Source organism: Squalius cephalus (assembly GCF_949319135.1).
Source record: "Squalius cephalus genome assembly, chromosome: 16".
Lineage (NCBI taxonomy): Eukaryota > Metazoa > Chordata > Actinopteri > Cypriniformes > Leuciscidae > Squalius > Squalius cephalus.
The window spans coordinates 16,973,594-16,994,530 of record NC_137137.1 but is presented as its reverse complement, the minus strand read 5'-3'; the positions used below and the strand labels follow the sequence as shown (position 1 = coordinate 16,994,530).

Here is a 20,937-nt window from a genome sequence, read left to right as displayed (position 1 = left end):
ACTTCGACTCGGCGCAGTAAAAAGTCACGCCTGAAAAATCCTCTCCCCCTCTCCCTCTCACTTCTGTCATTAGAACCAACGTGACTTTTTACTGCGCCGAGTCCCAAGTGCTATTCCGCCATACATTATAGTTATCCTTTTTACCCGCTTAGAAAAGCGCCACATTTTATTTTGTGTCACCATACTTGGTCGTGTAACTACTCGTGTAACTGTATTTAAATAGGGAAAACGTGGAGGTGTTTGGTCGCTTCTAGCTTCATCTCTGTTTGGATCCTAATGAATGAACTGGGCTAAGCTAAGTGCCATAAATGTGTCGCCGCGCGCCAGAGCGATTGAGTGCACGCACTGAGACGAGAGAGGTATGTATCAACTCGTCTTAGTTAAGGGAATAACATAGTTTAATATGAAAAAACGGCGGAGTGTTCCTTTAAAAGGATACATTTTCTGCCTGGTAATATTTTACTTATTTTAATATTTTATTTATTTGCAATCTGGCTACATTGCGCGCACGCTCTCTCTACACTGCAGAAAAAGCGCGGATGAGCTGAAAACACAGTTAAACATCTAACCAGGAGTTTAGCGAAGTACATTGAGATATTCTGCTCAAATGAAAGTGTCACAGCCAGTCTGAGTTCCTTCATGAGCAGCTTGCGCTGTTTGCTGTGTCCAAATATGTGATCAAACCTTCTCAGTGAAGAACTGTAATAAATCCAAACATGGATCTCAATTATATTGTTTGCGACTGTGGTTGCTGAATAGGCCTAAATGCACTTATGCAACATCGGTGTTAGAATACAATATTTTTTTGCTATTGTTTTAATAGAAAAAACATTAATGTAATTTGGAATTACTATTTGGAAATTAATAATGTAGACAGAGAGTGTTAATTCATATGATAAATAGCCTATAATAAATCAGGAAACTAGATTAGGTTAAATAAACCATGTGTATGGGTTGGCATTCTCTTGATTTGTGCTTAGGTGATACTTGTGCAATAATTCTGATGAAATGTAAAAATTAATTTCTCAAATGACAACAGTCGTTGTGATTATAATTTTGAGCAAAATATTTGTGATGTGATGAAGATTTAGTTGACTAAAACTTGGCTAATCAAAAACAGGACAAGGTTGACTAAATATGATAAAAACTAAAAAATACATTTGACGCAGGACTAAGACTAATTAAAAAAATAGCTGACAAAATGAACACTAATTAACAGTATAATATTATATTAAATATGTTATTTTATACAGAAATACATTACAGTACATTCCATTAAAAAAATTATTATCCAAAATTTATTTTAGTCATGCCATGTACATGCCTGCAATGATCAAGTCAAATAAAACACTTGTCCTGGCATACAAACCAATTAACAGACAATCATCTTCTACATCTGGTAACCTCAAGAATAATGACTCACCCCTTAGACCATCCATAACACACCCTTAACATGACAAGACGAATAAGCGCTTAACAGTTCTCACCTTTCACACCCCACTTCCACAACAGAACAGCAGAATCCCACCCAATCTTCAGGCACTGACTAAAGACTCACTTCTTTTAACAATACCTGGATTAATCGTGACTAAGGAAAATGTTGTGTTGGCTTGTTATGCATTTTGCTCGTCCTTCTTTTCCCAGCAGAAAACTTCCTGGATTTCATGCTTGCCATCTGTTGACCATGATGGCTGTCTCACATGTGAAACTAATGCAAACTAAACATCTACCACCAGCCAGCTGTGTACTTTTTTTATATATATAAATAACTTAGGGGAGAAAAAAAATAAATGATACATGCATGAGAGGGTGATGAAGAATATTTAAAATACTTGCTTAAAATACTTACAATAGTTTACTTAGGCTATTTGATCATTATTTATTTAGTTAATTATTTACTTTGTTTTTTAATCGTGGAGAATGATAATCTTTTTGTGAGCAAAGATTGAGTTGGCGATAAAGATAAATGTCACGTCGTATAGAAATATTTCACCTAAAAGGTTTGCATGAGAGTTACTTGTGAAGGAGTCTCAAACCACAGTCAATTATTCCCTGAAAGTGAAAACAAAAACTGGCCGAGCTTTGGCATCTGTCGCTGCATTAACGACGAGATGAATCTATAAGCTGACAACGGTCTCAAATCTTAATTTATTGCCTTCATATTTCTCTTGTGAACCATAAATTTAAAAAAAAAGAGAGTGAAGAATCAATATTTCTTGTTAAACAAGTTGTTTTTTAAGTCTGTGTTTGAAGCTGCTTTTGATTTTCATGACTGATTTGTGCGGCGTTCTGTTCGGACCTAAAGACTGTTAAGGCGAAACGAACAAAGATGCTGTTTTCGCCTTGGCTAAAAGAATGATGCAATCTTTTATAATAAGCATTCTTGACAATTTGTGAATAGATCACAATGCAAATTTGTAGTCTGTTTTAAAAACATTTTCATTGAGTCCTCAATCCTCATACATGCGTGCCGGTGTCACAAGTGCAGTTATGTGGTGATGTCATTATGAAATAAGGGAAGGCAAATTAATTGAATTTTAACATTAATATAATAATAATAATACAAGCCTGATAATAATAATATTAATTTAATACAATGATAAAAAAGAGCAAATTATCGTCTTGATATCGTCAAAGGCAGCAGCTATCGGCAATATCTCTGACTATCATTGATACAATACTATTAAAAATTGCAATAATATCGTGTTGGAGTCTGGTGATCTATATAAATAAATATTTCATGTACACAGTACTGTTTAAAAGTTGTGTTCGGTACGATTTTGTAATGATTTTGAAAGAAGTCTCTTATGCTCACCAAGGCTGCATTTATTTGATCAAAAATACAGTAAAAACAGTAATATTGTGAAATATTATTACAATTTAAAATCACTGTTTTCTACTTTATTTAATAATTTAATTAGAAAAATAAATCTATTGTAACATTATAAACATCTTTCCTTTCTTTTTTGATCAATTTAAAGTGTCCTTGCCAAATAAAAGTATTAATTTCTGGTAAAAAATCTTAGTGACTAGTAAAATTGGTCATTCGCCAGCCACCGTGACTCTGCAAAAATGTTACATTTCATGCTTGAGCACCATCCCATTCCCAAAATAATCCATTCAGCTAAATGATTTACTGTAAACATAAATGTTAAGCTATGGCAGAAATCAGTTTTATGAGTAAGTACAGTGCGGCTCCCAGATTTGACTTCAAGCTGACCCCTGCTATAGAGTGAGCATTAAAAGGTGCTGACAGAGACTCAACACTAACACAACCCACCAATCCCTCGAATATGAGTCATGGCAGAGACCTTTGCACACATACAAAGAAACAGATGAATGGTTTAACACTCCTCTGCAGAGTGTATCACATACTGATAGCTAAATACATCTATTATAGTAGGCCAAGGTTTCAAGGCCTGAACGAAATAACAGGAAGCATATGTGGGGCTAAACTTTTTTTATATGCTCTCTTTACCTCTTGACCGTGACATCATTTGCTGTCAGGACTGTGCAGGATGAGGTCACATTATTAGGTGTGCGCTGCATGTGTAATGCTCACATATGATTTATTACTACGATGAGGTCATCATAACACTGTGGACCCGGCCTATTAAAAAGACACACGTGGCATGAACTGAGGCTCCTCGCTCTTCTGAATAATAACTGGTTCTTTATTTCAAACTTGGATAAAAGCATTTGCTCCGATTCACAATAATAATTGTTTCGGCCTTTCAGTGACCAGGCAATCACAGCCAAAATGGCCAAAAAATGGTGTCAATGTGCTGAAAATTGACTCCTGTGTCTATCTTTGTTTGGACTCTTTGTTCTTTCTCTTTGGAAATGTGTGCCTCAGTGGAGTTAGTTACAGGAGCACTGGGATGGCACTATTTGTTTAGTCCTCTTCATCAGAGCGTGATGAGGGTTTTGGAGTGCTGCCCGGTGCAGTCAGGCCGTTTGTGTTTGGGTAGCCTTGTGGAAACCGAGAGTGGGAATACGCTGAGGTGTTTACTGTGATAAAAATTTATAATAATATACAATATTTTTATTCTGTGAGTCAGTGATGCTAGTATTTCAAACCAGAACACAGTCACTTTAGGTACGTGAAAAAAGCCCTGGCAACCCCAAAAACTTATTGGATGAAAATCCTGCTCCTCATGAATAAAACATCAAACACAGATGAGGAGCGGTTCATTGGACGTTATATGAAAAATCCCTGAAGTTCCACAACTGTCCGGAAAATACAACAGAAATTACCAACTATTGGTTCTTAGTTTTAGTTTTCAGGGAGAACTTGTCTTTATTGTTCTGATTGACTGTAATTTTGCAGCAGTTTCATTTTTATCATGGACAGAAAAATTGTTTGGCGCTGGAATCTTTTGCAAATGGGGTCTTAACCAGGTGTGAGGTGATAAAGCTGTAAATGATAATAATTTTCTCATCTATCTACATTTTGCAAATCACTTGGTTTCTATTCAGCCTATGCCGCACTGTGCTGAGTAACTCCGCCCACTGTGAAAACAGATTGGTCCAAAACCCTGCTACACATGACATTACAGTACAACAACAAGTATCACCTTCACTGTTCTGACTGGCTGCGGTTTTGTTACGTTTTGTAGTAGGGTTGTGCACGAGTCCTCAAGTACCCCAGGGGGGCCCGGGCGCCGCCATTGATTATCAGACCATCACCTGCTGTTAGCATTCCATTGACTCCCATTCATTTTTGCGTCACTTTGACAGCGAATAACTTTACATCTGAGGCGTTTAAAGACTCTATTTGTCCATTATTTATTTCTAAAGAAACACGAAAATGTATAAAAGCCTCCATTACCTTGTATCTTACGTTATGGCCCCGTAGAAACAGTTTTCGGACTCTCTTTTCTGACTCTTTTCGCGACTCTCTGTCGCACAGTAGAGAAATTACCGTATGGACAGGAGGAGAAGCTCGCGGGCAATCGGGGGGACGTGGAGGCAAAATGACAAAATAATTAATCAGAATACTTAGCAAAAGTTTCTCGTGCTCCAAGCTCATGGACACCTCCTACTCACACTCTCCGTCTCTGCAAGTTTCGGAAGGGAATGATTCAGATTTCTCTTGGCACAGCTACTAGAAGACAGACAGGTTGCTCACCTCACATCTACGTCGTCAAGCTCAGTTTGAGTCTGCGCAGCACGCTCAGCCATCAGGAAGTGAGTGCTTCTAATTGACTTCACTTTTCTCTGTTGAACTCAATGGGGTCGCTGTGTCCATTTATTTTACTGTCTATGGAGTACCCGGATGTGACATCGACGATTGATCATGAAAAAAATTATCACGATAGTCGTGACTTTAAAAAATTATATTACATTTTATTTCTGATTGGTTATTGCGCCATTTTTGGCGGTAGCTGAGGTCTGATTGGTTAGCATTAGGACAGCATGCCGCCCAGAGCGGCGAAATGAAGTGAAACTATAGATTTGAAAGTGTTCAGTGATGCCTGGAATCACTGATATGGGAAGATGTGTGTTGGGATCATTATCAATGATAATGAAAATACAGGTGAAAGATGTACAGCACCAATCTGCCATAGGCTACACATAACATTATAATGTTATGAATAATAATTTGTGCTTAGTTGGCTGTGTTTCAGCATTTTTGTTACGGGAAGAGTGCATCCACGACGGGAGTTACACATTCAGACAAGCACGCAAGTTTACGTGCGCATTCACATCCTTTCCTTTTGTGCAGATATATTACTTCTATGTTGTAGGCTATATATCCGATTAATCTCATGTAGGATGTGTTTGGTTGACTTAACCAACACTAGCAAAGTGTTTCAATTTACCGGTGTTCATTCACTCTTCAGCGTCAGCTCAAACGGCAATGCCCGACATTATTGACTACGATTGGGTTTTTTGAGACAGTTGAATTCCTTTTAGATGTCCTTTTCAAAAACATTGATGATACTATTAGTAATCCAAGCTTGTTATTTTTTTTCTCGTCAGTTGGCCTGTGTAAATTAAAATAATTTCTCATCATGTCTTGGAAAATATGCAGATGTCTGGAATCATTTGATAAATTGGATGAAAATACAGTTTAGTGCAAGATGTGCAGCACCAATCTTCCATTTACATTATAATTGAATGTTGTGAATTCTTTGTGCTTTAGTTGCCCGTGTTTCAAAGCATTATGGGAAGAGCACATCCACAACGTGGATAACACTTTCTGGCTAGCAGTTCAAATTCACTTGCATTTTTTTGGCATCATTACTTTTCAGCATCATTACTCCAGTCTTCAGTGTCACATGATCCTTCATAAATCATTATAATATGCTGATCTGGTGCTTAAAAAACATTTCTTATTATAAATGTTGAAAACAGTTGTGCTGGTTAATATTTCAGTGAAAACTAAGAGCCATATTTTTTTAAGAATAGGAAGTTCAAAAGAAAAGCATTTATTTGAAATAGCCTTGGTCCTTTTAGTAACATTATACATGTATTTACAGTAACTTTAGATCAATTTAATAAGTCCTTGCTAAATAAAAGTATGAAATAAATATTAACTTCCTTCCAGAAAAATTAAAGTTACCGCCCAAAAACCTTTGGAGAAGGTTTAAAAAAGCAGACACAATTCAGTCAGAGTTCAGCTACTGAAATCCCTATATTCCACTTCATCTTTTATCTGAAACGCTACCAATTGCACAAGAACTTCAAACGCTGTGAAATGTCTGAACAACATCTTGCTCCATCAAAACAACACATCTGTTGCGCCAACAAAACATCTGTTGGTAATCTTCAAACGCAATACAATTAGTGAGCCCTTCCTTTAGTTGTGGAAGCATCCCAACACACATCTTCCCAAAACACCAATCATTTTGAAATCACATTCACAGATATTTGAGAGAAATATTTAATACACAAACATAAACCACCATTGAACTTGACAAATACAGAAAGGGTTATTATGATACTCAGAAAGAACATACTGATAGAGGAAACATCTTTTTCCCCACACACATTTTGAAACATCTCAGCAGGCCTTCAGTTTTCCTATATGTGAACATACACACATTGCAACAGAAACCCTCCCACTGCTTCAGCTCCAGGAATGTGTTTTGTTTGGAGGCCTTTTTGGTGGTTTATTAGATCTTAAGAGGATGGCCTCCAAGAACTCCAACTTTTTCACTTGGGATGACTGCCCTGCTGAAGCCAAGGATCGAGAGCGGCCCAAACAGGCTGTAATTCTTATTGCATAAGTCTCTTTCCCTGTACACAATTGCAGTTGTGATAAATAATTTGAGAAGACGACATTTTTCCACAAACGGAAAGGAAAGTGAATGAAAATGTCTTGCTCTGCATCAAAATCACTGTGAGGCAGTGCTAATTTTCTTAACGAAATCTATGATGAATTTTTTTTATTGACGACCTTTTTTTTCATGACCAAGACAAGATGACACCGACGTCATTAAACGATAACTGTGACTATATCAACATGCAATATCGTAGACAAAAAAGACTAGATTAAAACAGTTTTAAAAATAAAAACTTGACCAAAATCTCTGTTTTCATCAAAAAAAAGAGACAACTAAATATTACAGACTGTTCTTGACAAGCCTCTACAAGCTTTCATTCTTTCTGTTGTTAGATGTGAAAATGTATTTAAATTAAATCCCCCAATCAGAGCTTATCTGTTAAAATTTATAAATTTACAGCCCAGTGTTTTACTTAATATTTACAATCTGGCAACCATGCACATGCTCTCTCTACACTGCAGAAGAAGCGCAAATGATCTGAAAAGATGGATTTTAGTAGCACAATAAATGCACTTAATGCACAATAAATGCACATTAAAGCTGCCTCTGTGTGACAATACTGTCTTTTTATTGTAAACAGTGCAGGGCTTCCTGGGTCTACGTCAGAACGCCGCCTCACTATTGGCTAGCTAATCTTAAACACTACATCAACAGCATAGGAGAATGACGTGGAATAGAAAAGCTGTTGAATAAAGGTTGTTTTTTTTTTTGTTTTTTTCGACGCATTAAGTATTCTCGACGCTTCATAATAGTAAGGTTGAACCACTGTGGTCACATGGACTATTTTAACGATGTCTTTACTACCTTTCTGGGCCTTGAAAGTTGGAATGATGTTGCTGCCTATGGCTGGTTCAGAAACCTCTCGGATTTCATCAAAAATATCTTCATTTGTGTTCTGAAGATGAACGAAGGTCTTACGGGTTTGGAATGAAATTTCATTTTTGGGTGAACTAACCCTTTAAAATGCGTTTTGGTCGATCGGATCACAAGTGGACGATGCTAAATACAGGTGTAAATGGGGTCTAAAACATTTTAAGCTTGTCCAATTTTGACCACTTCAAGAGGTCGTAGAAAACGCATTGGACCGGATTGCTTTTGTAGTGTAAATGCTCATGTAGTCGAATGCATTCCAACAGCCACAAAAGACCACCTGCTCTCCGCCTACTGACCTAATGTGTAAGCATTAGCCTATGGGAAGCGCGCTAGCCAGGTGGGATTTAAACTTTGTCGGCTGGAGACCCAAGATGAAAAACGTACCAAGCACAATGTTCTCTCACTATTCCTGATTACTAACAAGCACTCACCACGTTTGGCGTGATCTTCTGGTTATCAGAGCACAAACGAAAGCTACTGCTCTCCGTAGTTTTTCCATCATCTCTGGTCGTGTTCATATGTAAATTGCACAAGCGTATTTTGTCAATTAGATCAAAAGATCTGAAAAAACACATAGATTTACCCACCCATAGAACCTTCTCTCAAAGAAATCAGGATATCAGTGGTTGAAAGTGGACAATAGAGACAGATTAAAACACTAGATGTAAACAGGAATGTGTAGGCTACTTGTCTACTTGTGATCCGATTGAACAAAACGCACCTTAATACCAGTCAGGTGTAAACAGGGCCTAGCCTAAAACTTGACTAAACAAAAACAGGACAAGGTTGAATAAATGTGATAAAAACTATTAAGTACATTAGACAAAGGACTAAAACTAAGACTAAATATAAAAATAGGCCTAGCTGACAAAATTAATTCACTCTGCATCAATTATCCCGGCATAAATGGACATAGACAGTCTTTATACACTATGTCAATTAAACCTCTGGTGGTCTTTACAATGCCACGCACTGTATAAAGGTCCTAGATCACGCAAGTTTCACAACTAACAACTTTCAAAACTGTTTCATGGAGTTTTTGAATACTGACATTTTTTTTGCGGAAAGACATTTCGTCAGCTGAACTGATTGTATGTTGTTAAACAACAGTAGGCTAGCGTCCATTGAATACTGTATTCTATTCCTCACAGCCTCGTTTTCATTCCTGTCAAAAATTAAATATGGCGCTACCCTGACTAAGGTCTTTTGGAAGTTAAAATGAAATACAAAATAAGCATTTAGAGAATAGTCAGCCATATATATATATATATATATATATATATATATATATATATATATATATATAATTATTATTTATTTATTTAAGAATATTGATAGAACTAGTACATTAATTTCATTAATAAAATAATAAGTGTTTTGGTGTTTTGACCCGTCAAAGATCAAATATAGGATACCGAATATAACCTGAACATTTGAAGGCATCTAACGTTACCATTCATAATAATGTAAGTTACTGTTAATTGTTGTTCCTCAGTAGGCAGCTTACTAGGTTTTGAAACACTAACGTTAACTGTATGTTTACTCATTACATTGAATGACTGTTTTAAATTAGATTAAATTAAGAAGGAATATACTAATAATACAAACATTTCAGTGAACCGTTAGCTAGAAACACCGTTAGCTTTTTTTTTTCTCAGATAAATCTGACAAATACCAGATATTGATTCCCATGACCCAACAGGGTTTGACTGTACAGTTCGAGAACTAACAACCATCCATACAAACGTGACATGTTTCACAACAGCCTGAACAACACCAAATCTGGCTAAACACAAAAATATGACCAATCTGAAATCCACTTTCATCACTGCAGTCCAGTGTTTACGGCATGGTTGTGAGTTTACAGGCTAACCGCTAATGCTAACAGGATGTGCTACTTGAACAGGATGCGAGGTGAAATAAATGTTTCATTTATTACCTTGGCTCCCTCCTTTTGGTCTGTACAAGCGCCCGTCAGGGTAGATGATCTTCTTGGTAGTGTTCGAGGGTAGATAACAAAGGGTATTCCGGAGTTTTAGTTGTGGCATCGTTTCTGAGAGGCAGATAGCCGTTTCATGCTACACTGACGGCTGGCTGCCCACTGCAAACACAGCGCGACTGACAGACAGTAGACAAACACACAGTAGATCAGATCACCAGTCACACACACACACACACACTCGCTCACTCACTCACTCACTCACTCTGCGCCCGCCTACCACATGTGTTTCAGTATTACAGCTGTGCAGCATGAAATATTCATTGTGTTAGCTGAAAACAACCAACTTTTGTTTTACAAATTGTAACGTTACTGAGTTATATCTATCTGTATTAACGTGTCATACTAATTCATATAGGCCTATCTAAATCTGCAGCAGTAGTAGCCTAAAATATGAGTTATGTACAAAGATGTGTACGTTGTGCTGTTCCAATCCCCTTCTATCTTGAATCTATCATCTTTACTAATCTGACTTATTTCTTCATAATTTTGGCAATCATTCACTTGATTCTTTGTATTTTATGAGTCTTTGCAGATAAGCATGAATCACAAGTGCAGCTGAAGATACAGCAGCATTAGTCATAATACACTTTGACATCGTTGAAACAAAGCATACACTACCCTTAAGTTTATGGATATGGATGTTTTATTCTTGTTATGCTGTCCAAAGCACACAGAACGATGTTTAATTCAGCCAAGTCAAAGTCTTTCTGGGTTATAACAAGTCTGATTGATATGATAGGGCCTAATTGAGTCTTTCAATTAATAACAAATAAGGTTGAATATAAAGTAGAAAACCTAAAACTCTTTAAAACATTACATTTTATTTTTCAACAAATAGCCACTGAAAAGAGGGTTAAAAAGTTTGGGGTCAGTAGGATTTTTACAATAAATGGTAGTAACACTTTAGAATATAAGGTTCATTAGTTAACAACCTAAGTTAACTACCTTAGTTAAAGGGGTCATAGACTGAGAATTCAAATGTTCCTTGATCCTTTGACAGTTAAGAGTTCGTTATAAAAATACCCTGTAAATTTTAAAACTTAAAAAACTGTTTTTATTGAAACCAAGGCCAGCAAATGACAGGATCTAAAAAGTGGAGACTTGTGACGTCACATGGCAGCTTTGGCCCGCCCACTGGAGCGATAGTGAACAGTGACACGAGTATGGCAAGCCGTTTTATCTTAAATTGTACCCAGTGTTACTCGTCGTAATTGCATTTTTACTAGTAATAATTCAATTTGAGAGCTCTACAATTCAATTCCTACTAGTAGTAATTACAATTAGAGAGCTCTCTAATTAAATTATTACTAGTAAAAATTACAATTAGAGAGCTCTCTAATTCAATTATTACTAGTAAGAATTACATTTACAGAGCTCTCTAATTCAATTATTACTAGTAAGAATTACATTTACAGAGCTCTCTAATTCAACTCTTACTAGTAACAATTCCAATTAGAGAGCTCTACAAATGATTTTTTACCAGTCATATGTCTCCATTGACTTCCATTCATTTTTAATTACGGAGCTCTACAATTGAATTGTTACTAGTAAGAATTCCAATTAGAGAGCTCTCTAATTCAATTATTATTAGAAACAATTCCAATTTGAGAGCTCTACAATTCAATTATTACTAACAATTACAATTAGAGAGCTCTACAGTTAAATTCTTACTATAAGAATGCAATTACAGAGCTCTCTAATTGAATTTTTACTAGTAAAAAAACTAATTAAAGATATTTATAATTGCAGAGCTCTGTAATTGAATTGAAGAGCTCTGCAATTGCATTCTTACTAGTAACAACTGAATTAGAGAGCTCTCTAATTGGAATTGTTACTAGTAATAATTGGATTAGAGAGCTCTGTAAATGTACATCAAGATGTTAGGTCTGGCAACTCACCATAGACACGTCTCAATCCGAGGGGCGGGATAAACGGTGGTCTTTCAAATTCCCTCTGCACGCAATAGGACAGCGCTTCAACCAACCAGAGCGTTTTCCCAACAGCGGAGCTAACGTTAGATGATAGATTCAACTTTTGAATCTGGCCGGCAAAACTACGAACACATCTTCCTTTTTTAAGAATGACTTAAGTGCCGTTCTTTGCTCTTTTCTCAAAGAAAAACTTAACTCCAAGTCCTCCAGAGTCGCGGCCAAAGCCGATTCGAAAGACTGTTCTCCAGCAGCAGCCGCCATTCTTTGTTTTCAAGTAACGTTAGCAGCAGGGACCGTCGCAACTCTGTCGTCATTATGTTAAGCCCGCCCCGCCTACTCTATACACGATGTGATTGGCCTGACCCAATTTAGGTTTTTGTAGCTCGAAAGTCAATGGAGAGTTGCTAGACTGCCCTGGCTGCAAAATAATTTTTGCTGCCGCTAGGGTGCGTCTAGATTTCCAGGCTACTGTAAATGTAATTCTTACTAGTAATAATTGGATTAGAGAGCTCTCTAATTGTAATTTTTACTAGTAATAATTAAATTAGCTCTTTAATTGTAATTGCTACTAGTAATAATTGAATTGTAGAGCTCTCAAATTTAATTCTTACTAGTAAAAATGCAAATACGACGAGTAACGCTGGGTACAATTTAAGCTGAAACGGCTTGCCATACTAGAGTGCATTAATTGTTTGTATTCGGTGTATTTCATTGTGGATTATTTGGTCAATTTTGGCGCAGGCTTTGCAAACAGACTTGATATGGATTTGCCAGCAACACCACAAACATGTAAGTAGTCATGTTTATTCTAATGCCTGATCTGTGATTTCTGATGTAATTATTCAAGTTCAGACAGATGAAAATCTCAAAATATCGTTCAATACTGTTTATGCATCAGTAAATCAAGCCAGTGATTAAACAATCAACTTCACGTCGTTTCTCTTAGTAGGATGAAAATAATCTTATTTAAACTGTGATTAAATTATATAAAGAAAGCGATCAAAGAACGCTCCCTTTCCAATTGCCTAAGCTGTCAATCAAACAGCGCAAGTTTATCTGGACACTTGCCAAAACTTGTTGAAATCAATCATCACAAAATCATGACGCTGTTAATTACAATGTACAGTACAACGAAGCTCTTACTGTATTTACATTGTGTTTGCATTGTTATTTGGTGAAAGCCAGAAGTGTAAAGTCCAGGTTCAGAAAGTAAAAGTACTCCTCAGTAGCTATTGTTCCCGATTGTTCCAATCACCTGGATTTGCTATTAGCACAGTTTTTCAGCCAGGAGATGGAACTTATTAGTGAAATCAGCTGGCTGAGTTCATGGGTGGAATAAATATATGGCAGGATTTTTACTTTCTGACCTCTGGACTTTACACCTCTGGTGATAGCATTCGTAAGAGTTCCGAAATTGCATTGCAATGACAAGATCTTTTCATACGCGATCAACAGACTGTCTGTCATCTGCTCAATGCTCATCACTGCAACCTTTCATGTGATGGGAATAGATCATTATGATCAATACTTTTCACGATTCCTTAATCTCGATAGCTGTGATAGTAAAAACGTAGTAAACGTTTTAGAGAGAGTTCCACATGTAATACTAGCTATTTCATATGCAAACATTTCAGCCAATCACAGCAGTGGGCGTTTACAGTGAAGTCTCACAGCAGACACGCCCCTTAAAACAGAGCGTTCAAATCAGAGGCTAAAATCAGACTTGGAAAAATGCCTTTTATTTATCAATTATGACAATTTTTGATGTTAAAATCATAATAGCATTATAAGGGCACCCCAGGAAACATTATAAAATAATAAAATAATCCAGTCCATGACCCCTTTAACATGAACTAAGAATGAACAATGCTTATTCAGCATTTATTAATCTTAGTTAATATTAATTTAAACATTTTCTAATACGTTATTAAAATCAAAAGTTGTATTTGTTAACATTAGTTAATGAACTAACATGAACAAAAAAAATGAACAGTTGTATTTTTATTAACTAACATTAACAAAGATTAATAAATACTGTAACAAATGTATTGTTCATGGTTAGTTCATGTTAGTTAATACATTAACTAATGAACCTTATTGTGAAGTGTTACCCAATAAATTAATTATTAAAATAAACTTATTTAAATAAATTCATACTTTTATTCAGCAAGGGTGCATTAAAAGTGACAGTAAAGACATTTATAATTTCTATTTCAAATAAATGCTGTTCTTTTGACTTTTCAATTCATCAAAGAATCCTGAAAAGTTATGTTTTTTTTTAACAAAAATATTAAGCAGCACAACTGTTTTCAATATTTACAATAATAATTAATGTTTTATGAGCCCCAAATCAGCATATCAGAATAATTTCTGATCATGTGACACTGAAGACCGTGTTTACAACTATCTATTATTCTAGGTAAATTTTACGTCAGTTCATTGTTTATAAAACATCAACAAAAACATGGGATTTGCAATTATCTTTTCAACCAACATCATGTTTATTATTCATCTACTTTGTACAGAATCACATTATGACCACACTTAAACAGATCTGCCGTACAAGTGTAGCATTGTGCAGTTTGAGTATTGTCCAGTATAAACAATAAACGAAGACTATCGTTTCACAATAGAGCTTCAGAAGAGGAAGGAATGCTGAACGCAAACCGCGGTGTCCTAACGTCTTCTGGGGAGTAATGCTATCTCTTTTTGAGGAACGTTTAATGTACTTGGCCATCGGTCAGATAAACACACAGAACAGTCAACGGCTCCGAGGAAACAAGAGGATGAAGGAGTTTATTGTGATTCATCTCCTTAATCCACACTGTGCAATACTTATCCATATACAGAACATTTCCTCATCATGGAGACTGGGTTGTAAAATGGCAGCCAGGAATATCTTCATCAGTACAGTGTGTAATGGACCAAATAAAGGAGAAAAAGCGAGGAATGGCTATAGTTGTAATTCCAGTAGGACTTTGATAAAGGAAGTGCGGATTCTGGAACATACAATGGAATAAGAACAGAGAAAGGCAATGATCTTCAACACAATTACAGGAATGTCTCGGTTTTCCTTACTCTAAAGGAAATACGCAAGCGTAAAGACTCTTTGTCGTACAATAACTAAAGGTAATCTCTAAAGGAACATAAGTCATAAACAAATCAACATGCCTGCATGTTACATGACATCCTAACAATACACAACCTCTCCTTTGTACTGAACAACATATTACAGATATATGCACATTAGCCATTAAAAACTAAACAATTTACATACACACTTAACAGGGCAAGGTATTGGCACTGTTCAGGATCGCAAAGTGCTTGCAAGTTTTGTGAACAGCAAAAAAAAAAAAAAGAGAGAAAAAAAGATCCCAAACCATTAAACAAGAAAGATTTACAGTGTTTGAATTAAGTTAATTTTTGCTCAATAATAGGAGTGTAGTAGCAGTGATATTATTCTGATGGAGAACTCCTATATTCATTTTAATATACAGTATTAAGTCCATCAGTTACGGTTAAGGATGTATGCATAACATGCAATGCCTTATATGATATAAAGATCTAAAACTAGTTTTACTGTTTGTTTTCTAAGTTATGTGAGGTTTCCATTTAGAAAAGCACTGATAGATTCAGTGTTCTAGTCCTATAATGTCTTGTGATATTACCCATGTGTACTGTATTGTTTTAATATAGGCTCAGTAATCCAATATTAAGTGGATTTATGTAGCATAAAACAGGGAAATGTTTTCATAAATCGAACAATTTTTTTTCTTGGGAATCTTGGGAGTGGTAGAAACTATAATTGTGCCACTGTATAGTTTCTTTTTGGTCATGAACCATTAAGACCGCTACTATGTTGACCATAGTAAAACACTGGTTAAAGAATCTCACATCTGAATTCTCTGCGCTGTGTTTTATCCATCAGAAAAGGGCCATATAAATGTGTTCCTCGTGATTTGAGTGTTCAGATGTTCCGTAGCCCTCGCCACGGGAAGACATAAATCATAGGTGAGCAAAATGTCAGATCAAATAAAACGGTCATGGAAAACTGGAATTTGTAATTCTTTATAAACCCACAGTGCTGAAAGGAACAAGACAAAACGCAAGAATAACATTCACCATCCAATGACCTACGAGAAAGCTTGGCACTCACCATTCAGTCAGAAAAGTTACAATGGATGACAGTGAAAATAAACAACATCACCTGAATGTTGAATGTAACTTTAAGTGCTTGTAACAGTGAGTCCATGAGAAGATTTCAGACTGGCTTGTCATTCTTCACTGTGAATTTCTCCAGAAATATCAACAGAATGCTACTGATGCAGTTGGGAATTCACTCCGCTTGGTAGATTTCAGTAGGTTTTTGATGCCCTCTATTGGTCACATGCTGAATCACTTCATTCCCAGGGCATTTCACACGATAATGCACCTGGAGCTTCTCTTCAAACCTCTGTGGAGAAGAGCATACTCTGACGTTTACTATCTGGAGTAGGGATCGTCTCCAGCTGCAGGAAGTATAGTAATACCTGGACCTATAGAGATGAAGAGGAACAATCTGACCAACAGATCCAACCAATACATCAACAAGAACCATTATTTTGTTCATGACTCATTTCGGACAGTTAAAAACCAGAACTCTAGTATTCTAGAACTTACCTGAGACATGACCTCAAAAGACCAGCTGTCACTCATAGAGATGGGCTGTGTGGGATTGGCTGGAATTTTACTGTCCTTCTCAGAGGGGCGAAGGAGGGTTGGGCCGAACACTGTGGCGAGATTGTGGAAGGACATCTTGTTGAAGCTCTCATTCTCAGCCACCCTGAGGGAAACAATGAAGAGCGTTTCAGTCGTAGTGTAGGTCTAAAACAAATCTGACTCTTGGAAATTATTCAAAGAACACAAGTAATAATAGATCTGAAGAAAATGTGAATGGTGCTTGCTTGCACAAAAAAAAACAAAAAAAACTATGAATCCTAAAAGATTCCTCTGATCCTAGGCCAAAACCTAAAGTCCTTGACTGCTAGTTTGACATGTTCACCGACAGCTTATTAACGAAAATTGCGTTAAATTTTTCTTCAAATTCTGGCATTGTCAGAATTTTTTAGGCGCAATTCTGCAGTGTGGCTTCTCCTACGTCAACCGTCAAATCAAAAACCAATAGGAGCGCAGAAAACGATGACGCAATTAGTGAGGCAACAACAAAAAAATGACCACTTCCTCCACAGACAAATCTTCGTTTTTTTTTTTTTTTTTTTAAGTAAAGTCATGATAAAATTAACGCTAAAGATTGTTTTTGTTTGCTAGTCACCATTTCTACCCCACATGTAAATGCAGCTCACAGTCACCAAATGTGATTGATGATGTAAAACCCCGGACGAGTCTTCTTGTGCGCGTCCGTTTTTAACACCCCTTACTTGACTGACATTAATGACAACTGAGATCCTACAGTGTGACTTGGCTTACAGTGGGGATCATGTTCATACAGTCTGACAAGCAAGAGTCATAAAGGACTATTAGAAATCGTATAGTTTGCACCCGGCATGAAGACAAAAATACACATATTTAATTTATTCACTCAGTTTAATATGTCTTTCTGCTTATTAAAGACTGGTAACATTTATGAGATCAATTGTGATTATTCAATTCTGTTGACAGCCCTAATTTACATTACATAAAAAAAACAGTGCACTGCTATGCAGTAGATAGGGTGTTTTAGGTGGTTACTATGATATTATGGTTCCTAGATTGGGATCGGTATTTTACAAGCATTCACTTAGGAATCACATTATTGAAATTGACTGATGAGACAATCTTCACCTCTTCAGATGGTCCAGCAGAAACAGGAAGGTCAGCAGGTTTGGTTCGGGTAGTGAGAGCAACAAGTTCAGCATACAGCTTTCCTTTGCAACACTGTCCGACAACGCTGAAGGAAATGGGGGGGGGGGGGGGGGGGACAATATATTATTAATGTGAACTGTTTAATATAAACAATTATTTATCATAACTTGAAAAACTCTCAACTAACCAATGCCTTCAGAGAAATTTGCATAGAGTTCATCGGTGAAGAGGGGCTCAGGAAGCTCTCTGAAGTAAAGCTTCAGTGTTCCAGCAATGGCATTCACGTCCATCTCACTCATCATGACTGAAACGTCTTTATTGTCTGTTGAGTCACAAACATTCTCATTTTTAGCCATATCAAAAATGATATTAGATATATAATATATTTTAATCATTTTATTTAGGTCATCCCTGCAAGAAGTGCTACAGTACTCACTGGCATCGAAGGCAGCTTTCAGGGCCTGGATGTCTGTGGCCACACCAGAGACGCGATAGATGCCCACTTCTTCCATCCCTCTGCGCTCAATCTCCTCCACACACTGTCTCACAATGAGAGGCACTTTGGAGTGCTCCCGTCTGAGAGGAACAAACACGCACAAGTCAACAACGAGCATCTGGAAAATATATTTCAGTTGATATGCGCTGTTTTTGGTTGTCGGCAGTATTTAAAGCTGTAAATTCTATGACCACAGAAAATTATGGGAAATCTTTTGGCCCATTTCTGGGATGTAAAATAACCCCTAGCATATTCAAAGAGCTTGTTTATTTGATCACTATGAAAGGAAAAATGACTTTGTGGTATCCACGTTCTCACAGCCTATATTTAAACCTACATCTGCATTATCCTGACAGAGCATTCCAATATCAACATCATAATGAGGCCACCAGGGAAAATGAACATTTTGTCCAGCATAAATCCCTCCCAAAACTGTCATGTTTTTTTTTAAAACAACTATTAGTACAGAGCAATACTTCACCCTTATGCATTGCTGTTAAAGTATGAAAAATGCATATCTGAGAGTCTAATTCCTAAATCCACAGTCCTGTTTTTATTGCAGTCCTCTGAGGGAAGCCCTTGGCAAGCCCTTGCCTTTAATAATAATTTCTTCCTGTTTCTCAGGAAGTCCATAATGGGGTTGCTTTCTGTTTTCCTTTCTGCTTTTAAAAACCCTTCTGACGAAGACCACCTTTCCTCAGCTTTATTAAAAGGAAGTGTTCCCCCTCCTTATTCTTATGAAACCTCATTTGAGTCAGGTGGGTCTGTGAAAACACTCTAAGAAGGGTCCCTGTGTCTTCTAAATTATGGGAAACATGGCTGATATCTGTCTGTTGTTGCTCTTGGAGTGAGAGATGTGTGAGTGGAATGTGACTCCTTTTATGATTGAATCATGATTGACTTTTACAATACAATATAACTTTATTAATTTATAAATAATAGCACATTCGCTAGCCTTTTTGGCTTAAACTGACATCTAGTGGTGTGAATGCAGTATTACTCAAAAATAAAAGTTTCCAGTTATAAATAAGGGGGATACAAAGTAAAAATAAGCAGTGTTTGGCTGGTCATGTGATCACAACATGGAAGCCCCCATGAGGAGACCAGCTCCATGTAAAGAAAAACAGCTTTTATTAGGCTACTGATATGACTGGAATAGTCTAATGTGATTGGACAATTCAAACACTATTAATTTAATAACTTTTTGTAAATTGGTAAAAAACAATATTATATCCATTATATTAATACTGTGCTTTATGTAATGTATTTATATCAGTCATACACTGGATAGATTGATCTGTAGGTTGACTCACTTAATGACGGCCCCGATTTTGACCCCAAACACGCCGGACTGTTTCCTGGAGGGCATCCTCTTCAGACTGAACTCTCTGCTGGTAAACCGCATAGACAGCTTGACCTCAATCTGGAGAGAGTGATGAATGTGCACAACTTTTTTATAAAAACATCTCACTGATGAGAACAAAAGAGCTCTGTGCTCAATCTCACCTATCATATAATCAAGAATTAAATCACTGTAAGCTGTGGCCATCAGCTTAAAATCAAGCCACATGACCAAGATAATCCATCATTGCTTCATACTGCTAAAACTTTATAGAAGACAAATGATTGTTAACTATTGATTGGAGGATGTAAGTAGATATAACAAGTAGTGTGTGTGTGTGTCTATGTATATATAGTTGTGGTCATAATTATTGGCACCCCTGGTAAATATGATGGAGAAAAGCATTTATTTCATAATGTGATTTACCTCCCACTTTAAAAAAAGGTCAAATGTATGTGAATTTTTTGAATGAAAGATCATAAGGATAAACAATGCACATTTATTTTTACAGCCATCTTTGATCATATTTACCAGGGGTGCCAAAAATTCTGCCCACAACTGTCTACACACACACATACACACACACACACACACACACACACACACGTTCAAAATCTTAAGAAATGAATACTTTTATTCAGCAAGGATGTATTAAATTGATCAAAAGTGACTGAGATTTCTATGTCAAATAGATGCTGTGCATTTGTATTTATCAAAGAAACTTGAAAAAATGTATCACTGTTTACACAAAAATATTGAAAAGCACAACTGTTTTCAAAATTAATTATAATAAGAAATGTTTCTTGAGCATCAAATCAGCATATTAGTATGATTTCTGAAGGATCATGTGACACTGAAGACTGGAGTAATGATGCTGAAAATTCAGCTTTGCTGTCACAAAATAATTCTGAAACATATTCAAATTTATCTTTTAAATTGTAATAATATTTCACAATACTTTTTTGTCTTCAGTATTTTTTATAAAATAAATGCAGCCTTAAACATGCAAGATTACTTTCAAAAACATTTTTAAAAACTTGCTGACCAAACTATTGAACAGTAGTGTATTTATATATAGAGTTGAAACTGTAATTTTAGCAATTTTAGTTATTATTCTGACAAATGAAATCTACCTGAAATGTATCTGTTATCCAACATTA

The 20,937-nt window shown here is 36.3% G+C and overlaps 2 protein-coding genes across 3 annotated transcripts in view; both read right to left on the bottom strand.

Annotated features, from left to right (window-relative positions):
• The window catches only part of specc1la (sperm antigen with calponin homology and coiled-coil domains 1-like a), a 36,393-nt gene extending 26,038 nt beyond the window's left edge, over positions 1 to 10,355 (bottom strand). Inside the window, exon 1 of the mRNA XM_079897790.1 lies at positions 10,105 to 10,355. The gene's annotated coding sequence lies outside the window, so the exon portion shown is untranslated. The remainder of the gene's footprint in view (positions 1 to 10,104) is intronic.
• A 4,216-nt stretch (positions 10,356 to 14,571) lies between these two features.
• LOC307173217 (breakpoint cluster region protein-like) overlaps positions 14,572 to 20,937 on the bottom strand; it is a 44,274-nt gene continuing 37,908 nt past the window's right edge. For both annotated transcript variants that reach the window (XM_079896163.1, XM_079896164.1), the window contains exons 18-23: positions 19,749 to 19,858; positions 18,376 to 18,515; positions 18,127 to 18,261; positions 17,919 to 18,024; positions 16,758 to 16,920; positions 14,572 to 16,633 (exon numbers count right to left, since the gene is read on the bottom strand). In XM_079896163.1, coding sequence (XP_079752289.1) covers positions 16,544 to 16,633; positions 16,758 to 16,920; positions 17,919 to 18,024; positions 18,127 to 18,261; positions 18,376 to 18,515; positions 19,749 to 19,858 — 744 coding nt within the window. In that variant the 3' untranslated portion in view covers positions 14,572 to 16,543. The remainder of the gene's footprint in view (positions 16,634 to 16,757; positions 16,921 to 17,918; positions 18,025 to 18,126; positions 18,262 to 18,375; positions 18,516 to 19,748; positions 19,859 to 20,937) is intronic.